Source organism: Staurois parvus, unplaced genomic scaffold (assembly GCF_062004578.1).
Source record: "Staurois parvus isolate SC_StPar_1 unplaced genomic scaffold, SC_StPar_1.0 ptg000207l, whole genome shotgun sequence".
Taxonomy (NCBI): domain Eukaryota; kingdom Metazoa; phylum Chordata; class Amphibia; order Anura; family Ranidae; genus Staurois; species Staurois parvus.
This window is the reverse complement of record NW_028318003.1, coordinates 6,400,879-6,415,447: the sequence shown is the minus strand read 5'-3', so window position 1 is coordinate 6,415,447 and position 14,569 is coordinate 6,400,879. Positions and strand designations below refer to the sequence as shown.

The 14,569-nt window shown below is 43.9% G+C and overlaps 1 protein-coding gene across 1 annotated transcript in view; it reads left to right on the top strand.

The window, feature by feature from the left end:
* Positions 1 to 14,569, top strand: part of MFRP (membrane frizzled-related protein) — an 88,787-nt gene that overhangs the window by 20,849 nt on the left and 53,369 nt on the right. The window contains exon 5 of the mRNA XM_089678575.1: positions 4,616 to 4,714. Within this exon, the coding sequence (XP_089534701.1) occupies positions 4,616 to 4,714 (99 nt within the window). The remainder of the gene's footprint in view (positions 1 to 4,615; positions 4,715 to 14,569) is intronic.

The following is a 14,569-nucleotide window of genomic DNA, read 5'->3' as shown; positions in this document are numbered from 1 at the left end:
TGGCGGAGTCCGCCCCGAGTGGAAGGGGCCTAAACACACTTCTACAGTGCCACAAGGCTGCTTAATTATAAAGACAAAAGGGGCACCTGCCCTGATCCCACCAGTTTAGGGGCCCACCAGAAGACCAGGACACTACAGCCTTATCCCAAGCCAGTAAATCTGAGGTATACAAGTCTGTAAAGCTTTAACACCAATATGGTACAGAATAATCATAAATAAGGAATCCATATCTGCTATTAAGATTTTAATCCATGTATACATTAATAATAATAGTAATAACAATAAACTTTGCTATATGGGCCTTTTAAATGTATCTTCTTTTCAAAAGAAAGGAAAAGAGGTGATACACATACAAAGGAACAAAAAGGGACAGTTTGATAAGGTCTTGTCTAAAGAAGAAAGTTTTCAGTTCTGATTTGAAATAGTTTAATGACTCTATGAATAGAATTCCAGTGAAGGCTCTGTCCCCTATGCAGTGTATAGACAAGTTTGAGGGACACACAGAAGACCAGAATTAGAGGAGGGGAGTGGGGTGATAAAATTTCAGACAGATAATGGGGTGCTGAGCTGTGCAGAGCCTTATAGGTGAGTATGAGGATTCTGAAATTGATGCAAAGCCTGGAAAGTAGCCAGTACAAGGACTCAAGGATAGGGAATGACTTGCACTAGACCTAGTCAGGATTCTGATAGCCAAATTTCAGACATTCTGTAGTCTGTTTAGTGTGGAACATGGCACCCTAGCAAGTGAAGAATTACAGCTAAAATGTAAAATGCAGTGCTATATGATATAATAAATAAATAAAAGTGACAAAAGTGACTATAAACAGGAGTGAAGCACATAAGATTGAGCGCTATAGAGACCACTATGCAATGAAGTGTCTCTCCAAGCAATAGCAAGGATGGTAGTGACATATATAAATATATAAAGGTGACAATAGTGACAAGCCTGGCATGAATATAGTATAATGCAAGAAAAATAATGAACAAAGTCCAATATATTCCATGAAATATCCGTGCAAGTGACTCCGTACTAAGGTATTGCTGTATGAATGCACTCACCAGAAGCGCATTATAAATGCACATAAAATCGTATCCAAATCCTGCGCGATGGAAGTATGGACCCAGGAAAGGAACTCTGCTGGCTTATTTGCAGCATACAGGGAAGACACCAGACATCAAACACTGGTCTCTCACAGCATACAGGGATAGCGCCAATGGTTCCTCTCCACCATAGATAAACGATGTCAAAATTGATGTGTTTCTCCATGCGGACTCGGTGGTGTGATGTCAGTACAGCAAGGCTCCTCCCTGATGCTTTTTGAAAAACAACAGAATTGGCAGCTGGATAACCAGATGAAAAAAGAAGAAAGCCTAAAAAAGAAAACGAATGCAGCCATCACAAGAAATGGCAATCTGCAATATAAGAAATATTTGTTTTTGGGTTTAATACCACTTTAAACTAGCACCCAAAATCACTCACTGATTTTTCAATTAAACTGAAGCTTTAGTTTGTTACCATCAACATACAGAGTTAAAGGACTGGCTCTACAAAGTTGATCGGGTTGCCAAAAGGCATGATTTGTCACTTTTTAGTTGAAGAAAATATTGAGTATTTCATGTGTTGATGTCACAGACACAGTTGGATAGGTGAGAAAAATTCAAAGTAACAACTGGTTTAGTATGGGCGCATAGATGAGTAGAACCAGCATAGAAATGATAATTAAGACCACATGATCTTAACAGCTGACCAAGTGGAAACATTTAAATTCTAAAAGGTTAGAGACCTGGAAAAGAGCCCCGAGGGCCACTAGACTTAACTGGGCCAATTTCTGGCTGGAATTCACCAAGAGACACAAAGTGATAGAAATCAAATAAGACTTGAAGCATTTTAGAGCAATTTCTGAAGTTCCAGATATGGTTTTAAGGCAAAAAACTACGAGATCATGGCCACAGTGTCAAAGGCAGAACTGAGGTCAAGGAGAATAAAAATAGATAGAGAGCCAGAATCAGAAGCTATCAAAAGGCCATTGGTGACTTTGACAAAGGTAACTAAGGTAACTAAAAGCACCCCAACAAAGACAGGAAATCCTTAGCTAAACTGGAGGACTTTGAGTCAAGGAGTATGTTAAAATAAGTAAGGAAAAAGCTGAGTATACATGTACAGGAAGCCTATAAGTTCATAAGAAAATTTGATGTGACCTTTACTTAAAGCGGAAGTGAACCCATCAATTTAACAGTTTAATTTCCAGCATACTTACTGTCACAACCCGTGTTCTGAACCAAACTGTCAAACCATCAAATGGGTGGTGTCATAAATGATTTTTTAATTTTTTTAAAGTTCGTGGAGGTGTGAAAAATAAAAACCCGTAAGTGAACAAAAAACGTGCAAGTTCAAAACACAAACACAAAAAAGTGCACTTAGGGGTGTGCTTTAATCAACCCCCCAAAGGGGTAGGACCTCTACCCTGATTCCCTGGGGCGCAAGGCTCCTGACAGGGACAAAGGTTTCCACATGGTCCACCTAGCCAAAAGACCTGGCAGACCCCTTTTCTTGTGGCTAACTGAAGCCGATACCAAGTACTAGGTCAGGGAGCTCTCCCAAATAGAGATCACCACCCCCCAGGAACAGGGGAGGAAGGAACCTAATGGCCATGCATCCTCCCCCCAAACTTCAGGGCAGTCCCGAGGATTCACACCCTCCATCCTACTGAAAAAAAAACACACACAAGTGAAGAGTGACAAAACAGTGGAAGAAAAATAAATAAATACATTTGTGATCATGCAATTGTGCACTGGCTAGGCCCTGAGGCTGTAGAAAAAAAATTGCCCTGGACTTACCCAAAAGGCCTAGCCCTAAAAGGTGCAGTGCAGAAAAAGTGTTTGGAACAGTGACCATGTGCACTTTTCACACTTGGGTTCCCACCCCCATGTGTTACTAAGAGCACCCCTGAGGTGACCACTGTCAGGGGGCACTGCTCTGTGGACTCTCTGCCTCCCCAGCCCCTGGCCAGACAAGGTAGACTCATTCAAATTAGGAGGAACTGGGCCCCTCCAGTTTTCCTGGGGGAATTACTCCTGGGCTCCAACAGCCTGTGGGTACCTCGGTTTCTCGTCCAGCTGGTACTAACCTTTAGAGCCCCCATCATACCAGTAGTTGTATTATATGGGCAGCCATCCTCACCTAAAAGCAAGAATGACAGCGGAGCACCCCTACTGGACCCTGATAAGAACAGATACACTTGATCTTAGCCAAAAGGTCGAGCTGATCATATACATAACACCAGAGCAGTTGCAGCTCAAACTGAGGCTGGCTAAGATTATGTATTTTTTTGTCTTTTTTGTCTGAAAATTATAGCAGGGTTTATTTCCACTTTAAACTTTCCTGTATGATGAGCTCATCATTTTATTTCAGTGGATGGTATAATAAAAGGTTTCACACTATTGTTGGATTTCTTTTCCTGCTCCACGAAGATTTCTGAAGTTTTGACGCTTCTGTGAACATTTAAAATGGGAGAAGGTAGCTGCATCTGAAAATGGAATGCTCTTTTGACCCTTTAGATTCAAATGGGTTGTTGGATGGCGAAGCTTTTCTAGTATCATCATGCTGGTGACAGTGAAACCTTCATATTACTGGAACACCGTGGAATGCCATGGACTTGAAAATATTGGCATTTGACTTCGCTTAAGTACATTTCCTAATTTGCATATGTAAATAAGGATGCATTGTTAATCATTTTAAAGCAGAACTAGAATATCTAATCATATTAGATTGTCAGCTTTGCTTCCAAGCGTAGTGACGACGTGCTCTATTCATGCCTACAATGACAAGAGCCAAATAACCTAGCAAAAGCCATGCTACCTATGCTTCACTGTCCATTCAGAAGGCTAGGGGTGAGGATAAGATAAAACTGTATTCCTTAAAGTGTTACTAAACCCAGTACCCTGCATTCAAAATATCAGGTCTCACACAGTACACAAAACATGGAAAAGCAATTATTTTAGAAAATATAAACTGTTACCTTTTCTCATCAGCAGTTAGAGCAGTCATGTGACTTCTTTCAGTGTCCAGTTGAGCACTGGTTAAAGCTTGTAGGAGGAGTTTTCATTCTTTTCTGATTGTCCTATGAGGCTGCAGGACCTCTGACCCTCTGTCTGGACAGTGCTGATTGGCACTGTGCTGATCACATGCACTCTGCTAAGAAAAAAAAAACAGTCTAGCAATACATGCTAAACTGAGCATGTGCAGCTTGCCCCCAAAGCACTGTTCTATCAGCAGATGGATTGGGGACAATAGAAGAAGGGAAGGATCAGATAAGTTAGGATCAAACAGCCTTTTTACACAATATGGAGGATAAACCCCTTAGGTTCCACAGTGGGTCTAACAAACATGTTTCCCTGCATATACAGACTGATTTTACTGTTGTGGGTTTAGTAACACTTTAACTGTAAGTGGTGTCATCTACCTTACTGTGCTGTGTGAGGGGTATGTATAAATCTTAGGAACTGATATATGAAAGTTGGCAAGGTAAACAGTTTCCATATATAAATTTCATCAACAAACTTTAAATATTAAACCAAAACTGTCATTTATAATATGCTTACATTTGTACTATAGGGTATAGGAAGAATGATCTGAAAACAGCAACGCTGACCAATACCAGTGTACTTTCTACTGGAGTCAATGCAGAAAGTGAATTTTCTGAATCTCCTCCTGGTGAGTGAAAAATCTAACTGTAACATGACAAGATATAAAACTTCAATTGTATTTAATCCCCCCCCCCCCCCAAAATAATGTAATATATTTTAGCGTACCTGTCCCCAGATGTGGTGGCTGCATTTGTTTTCTTTTTACTCATTTCCCCCTTTATTTTCACCTCCTAATCCTGCTAATAACATACTTCCTGCCCCTGGGTGGCAATGTTCACCCCTCCACTGTCTCTATGGAAAGCGTCATAGTTGTCATCCACGATGCTCTCCTAATTTGGACTACATATAGATCTTCCTTTATTGTTCTCCATTACAGCTTTAGAAGAATTAGTAATTTACAGAAAACATGGATGGCAGATAGGCAGCACAGTGGCTAAGTGGTTAGCACTTCTGCCTGGCAGTACTAGGGTCGTTGGTTCAAATCCCAGCCACGGCACCACCTGCCAGGAGTTTGCATGTTCTCCCTGTGCCTGTGTGGGTTTCCTTCGGGTACTCTGGTTTCCTCCCACACTCCGAAGACATGCTGGTAGGTTAATTGGATCCTGTCTAAATTGTCCCTAGTATGTGTATGTATGAATGTGAGTTAGGGACCTTAGATTGAAATAAATAAGAATGTCTGGGCTATTAGTTCAGCTCACAGGAAGTGCAATGGACACTACATTTCCTACAAGATTGAGAGTCATTTTCTGTGCTTGCTGAAAATGTGCTTGAAAAAAAAAAAAAGCAAACGTATGCAGCTACCACATCTGTGGACTGGTAAACTGCATATCCTCAAATAATGTGTATAACATTTTCATTTTGGGTTTTACTTGTTAGGGGGGAGGGGGTGAAGAATTGTTGAGAAACAGAAATTTCCCCCATTCCACTAATATAAGTACCAATAGGTCCATGTCATTCCCTTTTCCCCCTTTTTTATTAGTACCCCCCCTTCCATATTTTTAATAGAAAAGTAAAAGGTTAGCCTACATCCACTCCCCTAGTTCTATGACCATTAGGATGCAGCCATTTTTATAGGCCCTATCCTAAAGGCCTTTGTGTACATTATACTACTGCTATATGGAGCTTGAGCCCTTCAGGTCACCACATGGAACTCATCCTATTGAGTTACCTGAACTTTCCTGCACTTATGAAATAAAATGTTATGAACCTGTGTGATGCAGCAGTCCTAACTGTGAACTCATAAACACAAATATGGAATAAGTGGCAATTCAACCATGCATACATCGTGCAAACGGTATAAACCTAGTAACAATCCATATATAATGAGTGAAAAACAGTAAACATCTATAAACTGGTTTTCGTAGACAGTCCCAGAATGTGAAACATAAAGTGCAAACGTGCTAGATTCTTGATTGTGAACTCTGTATTAAAGTGACAGGTGCTCCACTGTGCTTAAACTGGTGCCCCACATGGATTTGCACTCACCATCATCCCATGACCACCTATCTCTAGGATGGTCACTTGCTCTTTGTTGGGACTAGCCCAGTAACAGGGTTGGGTTGGTGACCAATGGTCCTTCACAAGTACTCCACAGTGTTGCTAATGGTAACTGATATATCTCCAAAGGGGCTAGATGGTGTAGCAATCATACCCACAGAGATGGATACGAACCTCCATTTTGGCAAAGGGCAGTCCATCTTGCACAATTATCTCTCTCCCTCTTTCCTCATCCCCCTCCCTCTGTGTGGAGTGACATGTGATCTGGGTAATGACAGAGGTCACAGGCAGCCAAAGCACAGCAGGAGAGCTCCAGAGCTATAGAGCCCCCAACAAAGCTGGGGCCTAGCTGTCTGGTAGCTGTACAATCTGGGATATCGTAAAAGCGTAAACCAAGTCCTTCATGGGAGTTTTGAAAGACATTCCAGAGAAGTAATAAACTAGACACCACATTCAACATCCATTTTCCCCTATGATTTCATATCTTTGAATATGAGAGACTTACATAAAAACCAGGCATATATTCCGATTGGTCACTTTGATACAAGAATCCTGATAGGTTACACCCCTAGCTGGCATATATAGAAAAGCAGAAAATTATATCTCCGGAACCATTCAAGTAGATATGACATGTTCCATCACTAACTATTCCGCAGATGCGACTGATTATTAATATACTAGTGACCAGGCTGGCAAATGCCCCGAGAATAAGTTATGAATCATAATAGCAGTTATGAGAGTTTCTGGTCATAACTTAGGGCTCCACCTACACCTCCCTCCCCAAAAGGAGACAATTGGTTTACTGCTCCAGGGAGGCACCTGGTGGAGATACTAGAAAAGCCAAGCTGAGTTAAGGGAAAAGAATAATTGAAGAGTCTCTCTGTAACATTGAAACTAACAATGGGAGATCAAAGCATCCTTTTGGGCTCATAAGACGTGAAACTGCTTAAACCAAGGCTGACTGGCAAGTACTTTAACCCTTTAAACTCCTTTCTGTTATCTCTTTGCTGTGCTGTTGTTCTCTGTATATTTATATATATATTGGCTACATCTTTTTCTGTAAATATTTTTATTGCACTCTTTTGACCTTTTAGTAATAACTCTTACTTTCTGAAAGTGTTGAACTGTTTCTAAAGCTGTTTAATGCAAATTACGAATTCCTGCCACTGAAGAGCGCTACTGTGGGTGTTTAACCCTCTGTATAACCTGCCTGCGGTGACAGTGGTATACAGACGATTATTTCAACCATCATAGTGTTATTGCTGATATTTCCGAGTTTCCTCTTTCTCTGTACAAAAAGGAGGTGGTGGCAGTGTGAAGGGTTAATTGCGTAATTAACCTGACCCAGGGGTTAAATTAATACCAGAAATCCTCCTCTCCTCCACAGGCAGTAATGCAAGTATCAGCATAAAAATGAAAACAAAAACAGACATCCCATAGTGTAAAACTGTAAACTTTTAATATCAGGAACAAATAGTAAAAATGCAAATCACAAAAAAAGTGCCCATAACCTGGCACTGAGTGTATTCAGCTAAGTTGATTGTGAATGGAAGAAAAAATAGCTGCCGTGTTCAAGCGTGCGTTCTAAGGGCGGAAGTGGCATCATCAAACCTCAATGTGTTTCGACCAATAGATTGTCATCAGGAAGTGCCTGTCTACCAAAACCAGTTTATAGATGTTACTGTACATATACGGCGGCAGGGCGGCATTAACAGGCAAAACCACGTTTTAAAATGTGTTTTGTAAACAAATAGGGGGCGCGCGCAAGGCGCGCCACCACCCTATTTGTCCTGCGGATCACCGCCGCAGATGTCAGTCGCCGGGTCACAGCCGCTCCTTAGCGGCTATGTTCCGGCGATCGGCGGCAAACAGTGACAGAGAGCACAGCTGCAGTAGCTGTGCTGTCTGTCACTTTCTTGTCAGCTCGAGGATGAGCTGATCGAGAAAGAACAGTTTATCTTTCTCGATCAGCCTTGTCCCGCCCAGTACACACCCCCGCCCCCTAGTAAAACACTCCCCTCACTCCTATAACCCTTCCCTGCAAAATAAAGTTAACCCCTTCCTCCCCATTGCCATTAGTACAGTGTCAGTTTTTTTTTTTTTGCACTGATCACTGTATTAGTGTTTTTGGGGATGTCAGTGACCCCAAGTCAGTACCCCCCAATGTCAAAATGTCCGCCGCAGTCCCGCAGTCCCGCCATAAGTCACTGGTCGCTGCCATAAGTCCCTGATTGCCGCTATAATTCGCTGATCGCCGCCATTATTAGTATAAAAAAAAAAACTAAAAATCCCAGTATCTTTCCCGCCATTTGTAAACGCTATAACTTTCACGTAAACCAATTAATTTACACGTATTGTTTTTTTTTTTTAGCAAAAACATGTCGCAGAATGCATTTTGGCAGACATTTATGACTATTGATTTTTGCATTTTTTTTTACTGGACATGTTTTATAGCAAAAAGTCCAAAATATTGTTTTTTTTTCCTCAAAATTGTCAGCCTTTTTTTTATAGCGCAAAAAATAAAAACTGCACAGGCGATCAAATACCACCGAAAGAAAGCTCAATTTGTGGGGAAAAAAAGGATGTAAATTTAATTTATGTACCATATTGCATGACCGCGCAATTGTCCGTTAAACTAGCGCAGCGCTGTATAGCAGAAAAATGGCGTAAATTGCAGTATTTATACCATAGTTTGTAGACGCTATAACTTCCACAAAAAGCAATCAATATACACTTATTGGGATTTTTTTACCAAAAACATGTAGCAGAATACATTTTGGCCTAAATTTATAACCAACTTTGAGTTTATAGCCTTTTTTTGTTTATAGCGTGAAAAATAAAAAGTGCACAGGTGATCAAATTACACTGAAAGAAAGCTCTATTAGTGTGGAAAAAAAGGGCGTAAATTTCGCCTGGGTGCAGCATTGCATGACCGCGCAATTATCAGTTGAATTAGTGCAGCGCCGAGTAGCAAAAAGAGGCCTGGTCATTAAGGGGGGTAAATCCTCTGGAGCTCAAGTGGTTAACTCAATGAATAAACTCACATGTTGAGGAAGTCCGATGAGGAAACCCATTTGAATGTTCCATTTAATGGCGAATATTCATAGGTAGAAAAACTTTAATGTTGTAGCCTCATGGAAAATGCATTCAGGAAGACAGGATACAGTGAAATGATTACAGAGAGAGGCAGGGGGGAGGAGTATACACAGGTACGGTGAGAGAAAGAGCTCAGCTTAGGCAGAAGGAGACAACTTAAAGACACAGAGCAATAATAAACAAGTAATGGTCACAGAGGAATAATAATACATCAAATAGTGAAACACAACAATTGCTGTTTCATTGTACTATATTCAGCTGTACTTTATTCAGTGGAAGTACTAAATAAAGAAATATTAAAAATAGATCTCTGTGAGGCTTGGATGAATTTGTACAATGGAACCATTTATGATGAAGATTGTGATATATGGATATCAACTAGTATAAGTCTGACATAATCTGTTCATTTTACCTGTTTTGCATAAGGCTGTGCAAAAGAGAAATTGTATTAGTTTTTTACTTTCTGTATTCCCGTATGAATAATGCTGTAGTTAACCACACATCTTCTCTAGGCCCCACCTAGGTCACATGGCTTGGTAGCATGGCTTTAGCACCTGAGTTTTGCATTATTTTTGGTGTTTCTTCACTATTTTTTCCTGCAGGCTAACATTGCATGAGTATGTACACAGCAATATTGTGAAACTGTTGTGCTTTCATTTACAAAGTTATCTCCCTCTGATGAAATGTTACAATTTATTTTCATACCTGAGCTCAGAGGAGAACATTTTCACATTGATACATTGTATACTTTTCACTTTCTGGCCAGTGCAGAGTTCCTCTAATTATTATTTTGTACATTTCGGAAATACCACCAGCAAACACTTGGTGGTAAATAACAAATGTGTGTATTTTATAATGAATTGACTTTAATGATTTATCTCATGGTTTTTTTTGTGGAATTTATCTCACTATTTTAACAAATGTGTGGTATTTACCTCATATTCAATATTTTACTTTGATGAATTGACTTATTTCATGCAATATTTCTGAAAAAATGAGTCACGTGACCTTCATATCACATGCGGTAATCTTTAGTGAATTGACCCCAAAGACACTCCCATAATAACAAAAAAAAAAGCAAAAAATAGGTTGTTTACGCAAAGAGCTAGAAACCAGATTTAACCACTAGCCTACTGAGCACCTTTACCCCCTTCCTGCCCAGGCCAATTTTCAGCTTTCAGTGCTCTCATACTTTGAATAGCAATTGTGCGGTCATGCAACACTGTACCCAAACTAAATTTGTATTATTTTTTTTGAGACAAATAGTTTTCTTTTGGTGGTATTTAATCACCACTGGGATTTTTATTTTTTGCTAAACAAACAAAAAAAGACCAAAAAGTTTGAAAAAAGGTTTTTCTTAGTTTTTGTTATAAAGTTTTGCAAAAAAAGTGATTTTTCTCCTTCACTGACATGTGCTGAAGAGGCTGCTCTGATGGACACTGATGAGGCTGCATTGATAGGTGGCACTGATAGCCAGCATAGATAGGCACGGATTTTTTTTTTTTTAAGTCCGCGGAAGTGCGAAAAATGAAAACCCATAAGTGAACAAAAAACGTGCTAGTGCAAAACCAACACAAAAAAGTGCACTTAGGGGTGTGCTTTGTCCACCCCCGAAGGGGTAGGACCTTTACCCTGATCCCCCGGGCACGAAGCTCCTGACGGGGATTAAGGTTCCCATATGGTCCTCCTAGCCAAAAGGCCTGGTGGATCCCTTTCCTTGTGGCTAGCCTAAGCCAGCCACCAAGTACTAGGTAAGGGGGCTCTCCCGAAGAGAAAACCCCCTAGGGACAGGGGAGGAAGGAACCAAAAGGCCACACATCCTCCCCCTAGACTTCTGAGTAGGCCCAAGGACCCACACCCTACCATCCGTGAGAAAAGAAAACACACACATAAGTGAAAGTGAACAAACGTGGGAGAAAAATAAGTTAAATAAATAAAAAATAAAAAAGTGACTGTGCAATTGTGCACTGGCTAGGCCCTGAGGCCTATAGCATAAAAATTGCCCTGGAGTTAGCCAAAGGCCTAGCCCCAAAAGGCGCAGTGCAGAAAAAGTGTTTTGGATCAGTGACCATGTGCACGTTTGTCAGGAATGGACTTGCCAGTAATGGTGGGACTCACCTGCCTTGTGGGCTGCAGTACAAGGGCTGGCCAGCGGGTGCTCCCAGCAATCAGAGACTCAACCCTGCAGCCAGCCAAACACCTGAAGTTGATTATGCAGGTGTATTTAAGGGATGGCCAGACCTGCAGTCTCTGCCTTGGTGTGTGTTTTTCCTGGGCCCTGTATCTTGTTCCTGCATCCCTGTCCCTGTTCCTGTTCCTGTCCCTGTCTGATTCGTTGCTGACCCTGCCTGATCCGAACCTCTGCTGACTTCTCCTGTTTTATCCCTGGCTTGTGACCCCGACCATTCTCTGCCTGACCCCCTGTACCTACCTGCCCGATTGTTATTGACCCGGCCTGCCTGACTACGCTTGCATTGTATGTACTGTTATCTGTGGGTGGTTTGGTTTGGTTCGTTTGCACTGTGTTATGTTTTAGTATTGCACTGCGTTTATGTTTGTATTGTTAGTCTTTAATAAATTATATTGTTTATAACTTATCTGAAGCCTGCGTTTCCCTGCGTCAGTCACATACCTCTGGTCACACCCTGGAGCCCTGACATTACACCAAGGCCAATCCTGACCAGAAGTGGCTGCACAGGGAAGCCATCTTGGCTTGTTGCTGGGAAGGATGGATCTTGAGGTTGTGTATTTGTCGCTGCTGGTTTTTGATGACAGAGAATATGCTTATCAGACTCTGAGGGAGTATACCCGAGATCAACTGCTAGAATGTATACGGATCGCTCATGTTCTAGTAGATCAGGGCACAGAATTCTCTGAGGTGCAGCCATTGATTCAGGTTTGTGCTGAGTTGGTTTCATCTGGTACCCCCGAATGCAGGGATGAATTTTTGCCGCCATTTAGTGCCGACCAGGTAGAGTCCCTGGTATGGTTATTAGAGGATGATGTGGATTGCTTCTTGGAGCATTATGCTGCATGTTCACCACAGGTATTAAGGGATTGTATAAACACAGTGCAGTCTTTGACCAGACAGGCTATGTGTAAGCTGAGCTTTGTTCAACCCATACTGCAGACATGGTCAGACTTGTTGCACCCAGCCTCAGTCAGCTTGCAACGTCATTCCTCCACTCAAGGCACTCTTCCTGCATCCCCGACAGCACCCCCAGTGACTGCCCAGTATACTCTAACTACCACATACCAGTCCTCTGCTCCCACTCACTGCACCTATCCTTTCTTTAACCTTGTAAAGAAGTCCTCTGTAGCAACTGCTCCCTCCTCTGTTCCATCTTCCAGCTCTTCTCTATCCTCAGCTGCTCCATTAATTTGCAGACCTGCGTTTACTTGCAGTGCCCCAGTAGTTAAAACCAGAAAAAAGCGGAAATTCTTTCCAACCAGTACCATCTTGCCAGTATCCAAACCGGTGAGCCTGCCGTCTGAGAACCTGCCTTCCGTGGTTCAGCCTGGTGCCTCGGCACCCGCACTTCAGCCTGATGTCTGTACCCAGCCTAATGTCTGTACCCAGCCTGATGATCCTATCACGCCTGATGACCCAGTGCTCCCACTCACTGCACCTATCCTTTCTTTAACCTTGTAAAGAAGTCCTCTGTAGCAACTGCTCCCTCCTCTGTTCCATCTTCCAGCTCTTCTCTATCCTCAGCTGCTCCATTCATTTGCAGACCTGCGTTTACTTGCAGTGCCCCAGTAGTTAAAACCAGAAAAAAGCGGAAATTCTTTCCAACCAGTACCATCTTGCCAGTATCCAAACCGGTGAGCCTGCCGTCTGAGAACCTGCCTTCCGTGGTTCAGCCTGGTGCCTCGGCACCCGCACTTCAGCCTGATGTCTGTACCCAGCCTAATGTCTGTACCCAGCCTGATGATCCTATCACGCCTGATGACCCAGTGCCTGCTGTCGAGCCAGACGATCCGGTACCTGATGACCCGGTGCCCACTGTCATGCCTGGTGACCCGATGCCCGCTGTCGAGCCAGATGATCCAATGCCTGATGACCCAGTGCCTGCAGTCATACCTGGTGACCCGATGCCCGCTGTCGAGCCAGACGATCCAATGCCTGATGACCCAGTGCCCGCTGTCATGCCTGGTGACCCGATGCCCGCTGTTGAGCCAGACGATCCAGCGCCAGATGACCCGGTGCCCGTCGCCCTGCCTGGGGGCCCGATGCCTGTCGCTCCGCCTGGGGGCCCGATGCCTGTCGCCCCTCCTGGGGGCCCGGTGCCTGTCGCCCCTCCTGGTGGCCCGGTGCCCGCCGCTCTGCCTGGGGGCCCGGCGCCCCGCCTGGGGGCCCGATGCCCGTCGCTCCGCCTGGTGGCCCAGTGCATGCTGCTCCGCCTGGTGGCCTGGCGCCCGCCGCTCCGCCTGGTGGCCCGGTGCCTGCTGCTCCGCCTGGTGATCCGGTGTCCAGCTCGATGTGCCTCTGCCCGGAGTCCAGCTCGATATGCCTCTGCCCGGAGTCCTGCCCGGAGTCCTGCCCGATGTGCCGCTGCCCGGAGTCCTGCCCGATGTGTCGCTGCCCGGAGTCCTGCCCGATGTGCCGCTGCCCGGAGTCCTGCCCGATGTGCCTCTGCCCGGTGTGCCGCTGCCCGGAGTCCTGCCCAGTGTGCCGCTGCCCGGAGTCCAGCCCGATGTGCCGCTGCCCAGAGTCCTGCCCGATGTGCCAGTCTTTGATATCCCGCCAGTTACCAGACCCAGGCGGTGGAACATTTTGCCCAGCTAGGACTGTTTGGAGCGTCCTGAGGCCGCTCCTTGAGGGGGGGGGGGGGGGTACTGTCAGGAATGGACTTGCCAGTAATGGTGGGACTCACCTGCCTTGTGGGCTGCAGTACCAGGGCTGGCCAGCGGGTGCTCCCAGCAATCAGAGACTCAACCCTGCAGCCAGCCAAACACCTGAAGTTGATTATGCAGGTGTATTTAAGGGATGGCCAGACCTGCAGTCTCTGCCTTGGTGTGTGCTTTTCCTGGGCCCTGTATCTTGTTCCTGCATCTCTGTTCCTGTTCCTGTCCCTGTCTGATTCGTTGCTGACCCTGCCTGATCCGGACCTCTGCTGACTTCTCCTGTTTTATCCCTGGCTTGTGACCCCGACCATTCTCTGCCTGACCCCCTGTACCTACCTGCCCAATTGTTATTGACCCGGCCTGCCTGACTACGCTTGCATTGTATGTACTGTTATCTGTGGGTGGTTTGGTTTGGTTCGTTTGCACTGTGTTATGTTTTAGTATTGCACTGCGTTTATGTTTGTATTGTTAGTCTTTAATA